Source organism: Mesoplodon densirostris, chromosome 4 (genome assembly GCF_025265405.1).
Source record: "Mesoplodon densirostris isolate mMesDen1 chromosome 4, mMesDen1 primary haplotype, whole genome shotgun sequence".
Lineage (NCBI taxonomy): Eukaryota > Metazoa > Chordata > Mammalia > Artiodactyla > Ziphiidae > Mesoplodon > Mesoplodon densirostris.
Genome location: NC_082664.1, coordinates 1,239,922 through 1,249,699, shown reverse-complemented (window position 1 = coordinate 1,249,699; position 9,778 = coordinate 1,239,922). Strand labels below are relative to the sequence as shown.

Below are 9,778 nucleotides of genomic sequence, written 5' to 3'. Positions count from 1 at the left end.
CCTCTCACCCCGACCCCTGTGCAGGCGGAGCTCCTGCTGTACGTGACTCAGGCCTTTGGCTGCAGGATGGGCTGGCCGTGCCTTCTGCCTTCTTCTCCGGGAGCCCCTCCAGCTCAGCCCGCGGGGCACCAGGTCAACAGCGTCCTCTCCGGGAGGCCGGTCTGGCTGGACCTTACCGCCTCCCGTGCTGGGGCTCCCGTGCCGGCCTCGGGCCCAGGCCCTGCTCTGAGTAGCGTCCTCGGTGGAGGTGACCTGAGGGACTGTTAGCAGCACCTGCAGAAGGTCTCTTGCTGGGAGAGGCGGGCGCTGAGGGGGGCGGTTTCCCTCCAGCATCTGTCACAGGCCCTCCTCCTGGGGACCCTGCATCTGGAGCATGGCCGGGACAAAAGGCAGTGGGTGGTCCCTGTGCAGAAGCCCGGACGCCGGCCTCCTCCTCTTTGAGGGGGACCCCCAAGCTGACGCGGGCGTTCCTGGTGGTCCCTGGGGCCCTGGAGGTGTCCTGCGGGGACATCAGCTCAGGGTGGGCATCACGTGCAGTCCACTCGGGTCTGTGAGGGGGGTAGGGGGCAGGTTGTAGTGGCCATGAGACCAGAGGCCGGGAGAGCAGGTGAGGGTGCTCGTGAGCTCGGAGGCTGGCGAGGTCAGCGGGCGGAGGAACAGGCCTGGCACAGGCTGAGCGGCACAAGGGGATGGCCGTGGTCCTACAGGTCTGGGGCGGCCCTGGATGCAGCCCGTCATGAGCACTAGGCGCCCTGGCCGATCATGTTTCTGTAGTCGGGGACGATCGTCTGCTTCAGCTCCACCACCGATGAGAAGATCCACTTCACCTGAGGGGCGGCGGGGGTTAGTGCAGGCTGGAGACCACCCGGGCCGCCCCCCAGGGCCTGACCCCCAGTCCCTGGGCCGATGGACAACGAGGGGTTCCAGTGGGGACAGGAGGCCATGATGGCGACAGTGAGGGAGAGTGTGGGACAGTGAGGGAAGGTGAGGGACAGTCATGAAAGGTGTGGGGTCAGTGAGGGGACAGTGAGGGGACTTGAGGGACAGTGAGGGACCAGGGGCCAGGTGCAGACACAGTGGGGACCGCGAGGGCACAGCGGGGCCGACCCGCCCACCTTGAAGAGGGTCACGGTGGCGCTGTAGCACACGCTGAGCAGGAAGAGGGTGATGAAGATGGAGATGGTCGTCCACAGCCCGTCCAGCTCCCCGTCCTGGGCGTCAGCACAGGCCTCCTCCTCTAGGAGCAGTTCTGCACAGGGAGGGCGGGGTCAGTGCTGCGCCTGCCCCCGGGGGGCGGGGGGGGTGCTCATCGGGGCCTCACAGCACGGCTCCCACTGTGGCGCGGATGTGGCGGGATGCCCCGGGTGGGCCGGGCAAGAGGCACCTGAGGACAGTCGCTGGGCACCAGCCCCAGCCCCCCATTCCTCCAGCCTGGGCCCCCGTCTCGGCCTGCCCAGTGTGTCCTGCTCCCTCTCCTGTGCTGTGTGCTGAGCTGGGGCCCTTGTGGGGAGGGTGCCCGGACCCCTTGGCAGGACAGTGGCTCAGGCCCTGGGCTCCTCTCCCGCTGGGGGCCAGACCCGGAGGGCGGGAGGGTCAGCAGAGCACGTGGGCCCTGCCCCTGTTGGGCTCTGTCCCATGGGCGTTGGAGGGTGGGGACCAGGCTGGGGTCTACGGTGAGGGCTCATGAGACCCAGCTCTGAGGTCGGGTGTGGGTCTGTGCAGCTGCCCTGTGGGAGGGCCCGTGTGCAAGGCCCGCATGTGTGCTCGTGCGTGGGTGTTGTGGTGGGTGCACTGCACACGTGTACGTGGGCAGGTGAGTGCATGTGGATGAAGGCGGTGGTGTGCCGGCTGGTGTGACTCAGTGGGGGATCTGTTTTCAATGGCTCTGGGCTCGGTGTCCACGGGTGCGTGTGGAGGGTCCCCCCGGGAACTCAGGGCCGCTTGCCTCTGCCCCTTTTGGGTACAGGGATGAGTGTCCCCACGAGTGCCCAGGCCTGGCCCCCGGCAGGGTCAAGCAGGGCAGAGCCACCTGGCCTGAGTGTGGGGGGGGCTGATCTCCCGTGCCCGACCGTGAAGGAGGGCCATCCCCCTACCCCGTGCCGCGTGTGGCCCCCCTCGGGGCACAGAGCCGGCACGCGGACTCTGGAGCCAGGGACAGGAACATGGGGACGAGGACGGCCAGTGTCCCACAGCTTGGGCTGCAACAGGGGCGGGAAGAAGTGGGCACTCATTCTCCTGAGGGTCTCTGGTGGGCTTCTCCCGTTCCAGGCACACACTCGAGCCCCAGCAGCTGCTGGGTGGAGGGCGGCCGGAGCAGCTGTCGCCTCCAGGAGAGGCCCTCCCCGGCCTCGGGCAGCCCCCAAGCGGCCTGCGCAGACCCGCACACTCTGGGTCCGGCCCTGAGTGGGGTCAGCTCTCCCGCATTGCTGCTGACCCCTGTGACCCAGAGCCGGGTCCACCCCTGCCCCTCGCAGGCCCGACGTGCCCCGGGGCTCTGCTCGGAAAGAACCATGACAGCATTGCGGGGCCCAGGGCGGCGCTGGGTGCTTTATTTCACGGCGCCCGGGAGGAATGTACACAGGGCTGGGGCTCAGGCGGCCTCACTGGGCCCTGAGAGCCCAAGGGGGGGGAGGGCTCGCTGGGGCAACAATGCCGTGTGGCTCATTTACCCGAAGACTTGGAGATGGACTTCTGCGTGTTGTGATTGTGTAGAGCCTCGTGCAAAACTACACACGTGTAGGTGTCTCCCTGCTGCCAGCTCTTCTTGTCCACCCTGAGCTTGCTGTACAGGAAGAAGGACCCGTCGGCGTCCAGCTGGGGTGGGGTCGTGCCGTACTTGCCCTCTGACTCTGGCTGCCCGTTTCTCTGCCACTCCACGTCGATGTCGCCCGGGTAGAAGGCGGTGACCATGCAGGTTAAGCTGACCGAGGTCTTGGCCAGCTCCTCCTGCGGTGGGGCCAGTACGTACACCTGTGGCTCCTGGGGCTGCCCTGTGGGGAGAGGTATGGCTGTTAGCACGATGGTCACTGCTCTTGGCCCCAGGGACCCTCCTGCGCCCGTCCACCTGACCCACCTTTGGCCTTGGAGATGCTCCTCACGATGGGGGCCGGGAGGCCTTTGTTGTTGACCTTGCACTTGAACTCCTTTCCCTTCAGCCAGTCCTGGTGTTGGATGGGCAGGGCGCTGACCACACGGTAGGTGCTGTTGAACTGCTCCTCCTTTAGCTTTGTCTTGGCCGTGTGCACCTCTACATCGTCCACGTACCAGGAGAACTGGATATTGGGGTCCTCCTTGCTCACGTCCACCACCATGCAGGAGACTTCTGGTGTTCGGGTTATTGTGAGGGTGTCCTTGGGTTTCGGGGGGAAGATGAAGACGGACGGTCCTCCTGGGAACCCAGAGGCTGGTCGGGGAGACACAGTGGGGGGTCAGCCCCTGGGTGGACTTCCTCTTAGGCACCCATCCACCCCCCCCCCCACACCCCAGTGCCACGCCTGGGCAAGGTCCACCTCTGAGGGGTGGAGGCTGAGGCCGGCTCACTTACGTGGGCATTTGGGACACCTGGAACAGGGGTTTGGCCCGTTGATTTCTGCAGAGAACAGACTGGAGGTTACCGGGGCTGGGGATGGCCCGGGGCTGGGCTTAGGGCAGGGCCAGGTTTTGGCAGGTGAGACCTGTGCCCACCTCTGCGGGCCCAGGGGCTGGGGGAGGTGTCCAGCCTGTGCCCACACTGGACCTGGTAGAAACGCCCAGAGGACCCCCTCCCTGAGCCTGGGAGGCCTTCAGGTGAGGGAGAGAGACATGCCTCCCATGACACCCTGGGCGGGATTCACCATCCCTGGTGTGCAGTCTGTTCAGGTGGGAAGGCTGACCCCAGGTCTGTCCCGTAGTGGACACCCTCCCTGCACCCGCCCTCTCACCGATGCGCTTGTCCACCTTGGTGCTGCTGGCCGGGTGGGCTACGTTGCAGGTGAAGGTCTTGCCGGACGAGGTGCTGGCCAGCACGGTCACAGTGCTGCTGAGAGAGTACAGCCCCGAGGACCCTCGGACGGATGGGAAGGTGTGCACGCCGCTGGATAGGGCGCCCGAGTTCCAGGTCACGGTCACTGGCTCAGGGAAGTAGCTCGAGACCAGGCAGCCCACGACCACTGTGGAACTAGGTGTGTCCCCACAGCTGGGAGGCAGAGGGTAGACTGCCGGGGCCGTGGTGGGGGCTGTGAGAGAGAGGCCGTGTGACTGCCAGGGCCTCACCCCTGCGAGGGTCCGGGCAGGGCATCAGGTGTCCAGGCCTGGGGCACCGTTGTGCCCAGAGACTATGTGATTCCAGAGTTCCTGAAGGCCAGCGGCCTGGCATGGTCTCTGCCACTGTGGTTCTCTGCCTTCGCAGCTGTGGGTCCTGGACTCAGCAGCCCAGTCAGGGCTGGGTGTCCACCTGGATTAAAGTCCCCTGTGCCCCAGTCCCCCTGTGGGTCCCTGGCCTGATCAGGCCCTCGGTCTTAGCCCTGAGCAGTGGCTACTTCTCCCTGAGCCCACTGCCTTGCTCTGTTCCTATCCCTTTGTCCTGGCCTGCTCTTTGCCACCCAGGGCCTCTGTGTTCTGGATCACTCTGCCCATTGGCATCCCTGGGAGCCTTGCACTGCCCTCGTCATTTTCTCCTGCACGGTGCTAGCACCCCAAGCACCATTCCCCAGCTGGACCTGTCCCCTCTGAACCGGGTCTGATTAACCCAGACCTGCAGCCCCCTTAGAGCTCTGAAAGGGCCCCTCGTTTCCCCTCAGCCAGGTCCACTGCCCTGTCAACCCCTGTTCACTTTGGCACGTCGTAACCTCGTGTCCCAAGCCCCGACAGGCGCCTGGAATACTGGGGCCCATGGGCCCATGAATTGCAGCCCATCAGGTCCCCTCAGTGATGCCCGTGCCCCTTCAGCCCCAGAGACCTTCCCTCCCATGGTCGTCTCTCCACCCGGCCTTGCCGTCCGCCTGGCCCCTCCCACCAGACCAAAGCACCTTTAGCTCAGCCCCTCGTCCCCTGACCCTGGGGCTCGTGGGCAGGCCCTGCCTTCCCAGCCCCAGTTGCCCTGCACATCTCTGCCTGCTCCCCTGAGCTCCCCCTGTGCCCGGCCTTACCAGCCCCCTGAGCTCCAGCAGAAAGGCTGCTCTGCTTTCTCTGTGCACTCAGGTTCCCCTCCTCTAGAGGTTCCCTCACCTGCCTCCAGCCCCTCATCCTGGCCCCTCAGCTGAGCCCGGGCTTCCTGTCCATCGAGTGTCTAGCCTCTGCCCATCTGAGCTCCGGTTCACCATCTCAGGCCTGAGTCCTCCCTGCCCTTGTGTCCCTTCTACCCGGCCCTGGGCCCTCAGCACAGTCCAGGGGGACCCCCAGCCCGATGTCCTGTAGGACTCCCTGCTCCGTCCCCACTGCCAGCTGCCCTGCGTCCTGCCCTCCCAGCCCCCTTGGCTCAGGTCTCTGGGCTCAGCTCACGGATGCTGTGTCCTCATGTCACCTGCTCACCGGCGTCGGACTGACCACTGTCACTGCAGCGCTGGGCCCACAGCACGAAATGGCCCTTGCACCCTATGACACTTGCCTACTCACCTGCTCACCCCAGTACCTGGTTGGCTGAGGTCCTGGACAGGTCCTTGCCCTCCCAGCCCCAGGCTCACCTACACCAGCTCTACCTGCTCCCCCAAAGCTCCCGGGCAGCCCCCTGCCCTCCCAGCCCCAGGCTCACCTACACCAGCTCTACCTGCTCCCCCAAAGCTCCCGGGCAGCCCCCTGCCCTCCCAGCCCCAGGCTCACCTACACCAGCTCTACCTGCTCCCCCAAAGCTCCCGGGCAGCCCCCTGCCCTCCCAGCCCCAGGCTCACCTGCACAAGCTCTACCTGCTCCCCCAAAGCTCCCGGGCAGCCCCCTGACCTCCCAGTCCCAGGCTCACCTACACCAGCTCTACCTGCTCCCCTAAAGCTCCCAGGCAGCCCCCTGCCCTCCCAGTCCCAGGCTCACCGACACCAGCTCTACCTGCTCCCCCAAAGCTCCCGGGCAGCCCCCTGCCCTCCCAGCCCCAGGCTCACCTACACTAGCTCTACCTGCTCCCCCAAAGCTCCCGGGCAGCCCCCTGCCCTCCCCGCCCCCTGCTCACCTGCTGCCTCCATGCCACTTGTCCCTGGAGCTCTGGCCAGCAGCACCCATGCCCTCTGGCCCACCCCCGGGCCCTCACCCTACTGCAGCTCCACTCCTGCCTCCTTTCTTTACTGGGGCTGAGCTCTCTTCCCTGGAGTCGCTAGGTGCCCACCCTCTCTCCGGCCCACTCTCCCCTGGCAGAGACCCTGTCCCACCGTGGGCCCCTCCCAGAGGAGCTCCTGGCCTTCCGAGCTTCACCCTCCTCTCTCTCCCACCACCCGCGGGATCCTCCTTGGTCGCTTCTCCCTCCAGTTGCCGGGTCACCTGCCCTCTGCCTCCCCGCTCCCTGCCCCCAGCCCCTGCTCCCGGCCCTCAGGCCCTGGCTCCGCTCGCCCCTCGTGTAGCCTGTGCAGCTGCGTGCTCAGCCTCTGTGCGGCCAGCTCTGTGCACACAGGAGCCCAGGCCAGCCCTGCCTGCTGTGCTCCCAGCACTCCCGCTGCCCTGGGCCCCGGCGCCAGCCCAGAGCCCACCGCCACCCCGGCTGCCACTGCCCTGAGATCCAAGCCGGCCCCACTGTCCTGGGCAGGACCCTCAGCCACCCCCCACCCCCAACACGGGGGGCCTTTCCTTCCCCTCTGCCGAGCCAGTATCCTCCCTCTGTCCTTGCTCAGACCCACCTGTCCATCCTGGCCTCGTCCTCAGCCCCAGCGCCTGTGCCCGCAGCACATCCTGCTGAGCGAAGCCCTGAGGCTCCCATCCCCAAGCCTATCATGTTCCTTGAAGGCCCAGCAGCCCCGCCGAGCTCTGCCACCCCTGGGTTTCCAGCCTTGTTGGTGTGGACATGCCCCTGCCCGGCTCCCTAGTCCCTGCCCTGGGCCAGCACTGTGACCCCTGGGCAGCCCGTCTTCCCCGTGCCCGCTTGGCTGCTGCAGCCGCTCTGTGTGGTCCCCGAGGTCAGTCTTCCCTCCATGGCTCCCATTCCACTCCCTTGTCCTGATCCTCTCAGACCCCACTCACCAAGTGTTGGGGTGGTGGACTCGCTCCCCTGCAGCCCAGGGCTCCACGCCCCCTCCCTGCTCTGGCCCCAGGAGCATGTGGCTCTTCAGGGCTGTGCTCTGTGTCTGCAGCCCTACTTCCTAGGACTGGTAACCAGTTCCTGGAAGTGTGAACTCCTTGACCACAACCCTGCAAATATGAAGAAGTGGATTGAAACCGTGTGGCACAACCTGCTTCCTGAAGTTCCCTTTTCTTCTGGGTGGTTTCTGTCTCAGAGGGCCTGGGGGAGTCCAGATGCACCCGGGGTGTCTCTTTTGGGTGTGTGTGTTGTGGTGAGCGGTGCCCTTGGACCCAGGGGACAGAGTGAGCACCCCAACTGTCACAGCTTTCCACCTTCTGCAGAGATTGTGCCTGGTTTGCTCACCGCAGTCCGGGTACCGGGCCCCTCGCCTGAGCCCTCTGGGTGTCCTTACCATGGTGGGCACCTCTCCTGACCCTGGACAGTGTGTGGTTGGGCGCAGCCTGCAGCCCAGCCCCTGCCTCGTCCTGCCTACCTGCCCTGGTGGCCTCCCCTCCAGACCTCTGTTTTCCGACTCTTCCCTCCTCCTCTCCCTGGCTCCATCCATGGCCCAGATATCTGACCAAAGGCCAGTGTAACGTGCACGGTCAGAGGGCAGTTGTTACCCCGGCCACAGCTGTCCCCCGGAGGACAGAGTTCACGATGGTCACTGGGGCCCGAAAATGGCCATCTAGGTGAGAGAGAGCGTGAGCCTCTCCACTGCTGTGTGTGGGCCGAGACTGGTCGTCCCATATTTGGGGGACACTGACCCTCAGTTTCTCGTTTGAGTGCTGCAGCGGACCCTACACCCTGTGTGTGCCCCCTGGGCCATCCCGTAACTTCAGCATTAGGTCTGGGATTGGGGACCCGAGAGACATCGTAGCCCCCAACCCAGAAGTGCCATGGGTGGAGATCTTGTTCTCGGAGAGACAGCAGTGAGCGGCCCTGAAGTGGGATCTTAGTTCCCTGCCCAGGAATTGAACCCGGGTGTCCTGGATGAAAACCAGGATCCTAGCTGCTAGACCACCAGGGGCCGGAGGCTAGGAGCAACGTTGCCCTGGCTCTTGCCCTGTTTGAAAGCAAGAATGTTTCAAGGAGGCAAAAACTGTAAAAAGCAGGTATAAAGTTTATTATTAGAAGCACAGCACAACGTGTGGGATAGAGAAGTAGCTTATTTAAGACAGGAGCAAGGCAGAGATACTCACCTGGAGAGAGAGGGTGTGGGCGTCCTCCCTGATGAGGCGCAGTAAAGGGATGGTCAGGTGGTTTGCACAGGGCAGTTCTCCTGGATCTTTGTCTCCCTCTGGCGCATTTCCTCGCCTCTTTTCCCACCTCTGACCTGTCCTAGGGCCCTCCCGACAAGTGTGTGTCTTTTTGACAAGAAAGATTCCAACGCAAAGGCTGACGGGAAGTTTGACCACACGTTATGGGGGGGCAGCCCCTCCCTTTTCGACCCCCGAGGAGGCTTCCTGCGCATGTGCAGTCGGGGAGCTTTCGCTCACCTCAGGAACGATAGACGTGGTCGTCTCATCTCTACTCCAGCAGGGCTCAGCTCCTGCCACTGACTTTGTCCTGGGAGTGTCAGGGAAAACAGAGCTCCAGTTCACTCTGCTTGGCAAGCTCCAGCTGCTCAGCCCAGGGGCCCATCTATCTCTTACCCCAAATCTCCCCTGAGAGACGTGAACCCCGTGATATTTTATTGGGAAGATGAAGGGTGAACGTCTGTCTTCTGCAGCTTCTTCAGGCTGGCTTGGGGCTCACAGATCCTACCTAGTTGGGGGTCATGGAGCTCTTGCTCCGTTTTATTAAGGGGCCCCAGGGTGACTTCTGTTGTTATTTTGACAGGATCTATTCTGAGGAATGACTGGAATCTTTGCATTATTGTCATCTTGTCTAGAAGACTGCTGTGTTCTAGAGAGAACAAACTAAACAAGTTGGTTAAAAGAAGGCAGGGGTCAAAGATCGGTAAAAGAATTATTGTAACCAGGGGCCCAAGTAGGAGTAAGAACCAGGTTATGTTTCATAATATATATATATATATTTTTTGCGGTACGCGGGCCTCTCACTGCTGTGGCCTCTCCCGTTGCGGAGCACAGGCTCTGGATGCGCAGGCTCAGCGGCCATGGCTCACGGGCCCAGCCGCTCCGCGGCATGTGGGATCTTCCCAGACCAGGGCATGAACCCCTGTCCCCTGTATCATCAGGCAGACTCTCAACCACTGCGCCACCAGGGAAGCCCCTTGTAACATTTTTTGATGGTGGTCCAGGTAGTGTCAGCGCTTGGGTTACCCTGTCCAAAGGAATGGAGCATTTGGCACGGTTATATACATTTTTTTAAAAGTTTTTTTTCTGATGTGGACTATTTTTAAAGTCTGTATTGAATTTCTTACAATATCGCTTCTGTTTTGATTTTTTGGCCACAACATCTTTTTTATTAGCCCATTGTGATTGATGTAGGTGTAACAGATCCAGTTAGAAGTAGTTGGACAATGTGAATGTTAATAGACAAAATCCATCTCATTTCTTTTCAGGAGAATAAGTCTGAAAACCAGTCTGGACCTGGCATTTCGAAGAGACTTGTAGCCACTTATCTGGTTTTATCTAAGTA

General features: G+C 62.9%; 1 gene segment (V, D, J or C); it reads right to left on the bottom strand.

Moving 5' to 3' along the window:
• Positions 1–743: 743 nt before the first annotated feature.
• LOC132489331 (immunoglobulin heavy constant gamma 4-like) overlaps positions 744–9,778 on the bottom strand; it is a 28,923-nt gene continuing 19,888 nt past the window's right edge. Inside the window, 8 exon segments of the C gene segment in view lie at positions 744–827; positions 1,116–1,249; positions 2,670–2,990; positions 3,074–3,403; positions 3,545–3,589; positions 3,921–4,214; positions 7,135–7,253; positions 7,798–7,862. Of these exon segments, the coding sequence occupies positions 744–827; positions 1,116–1,249; positions 2,670–2,990; positions 3,074–3,403; positions 3,545–3,589; positions 3,921–4,214; positions 7,135–7,253; positions 7,798–7,862 (1,392 nt within the window).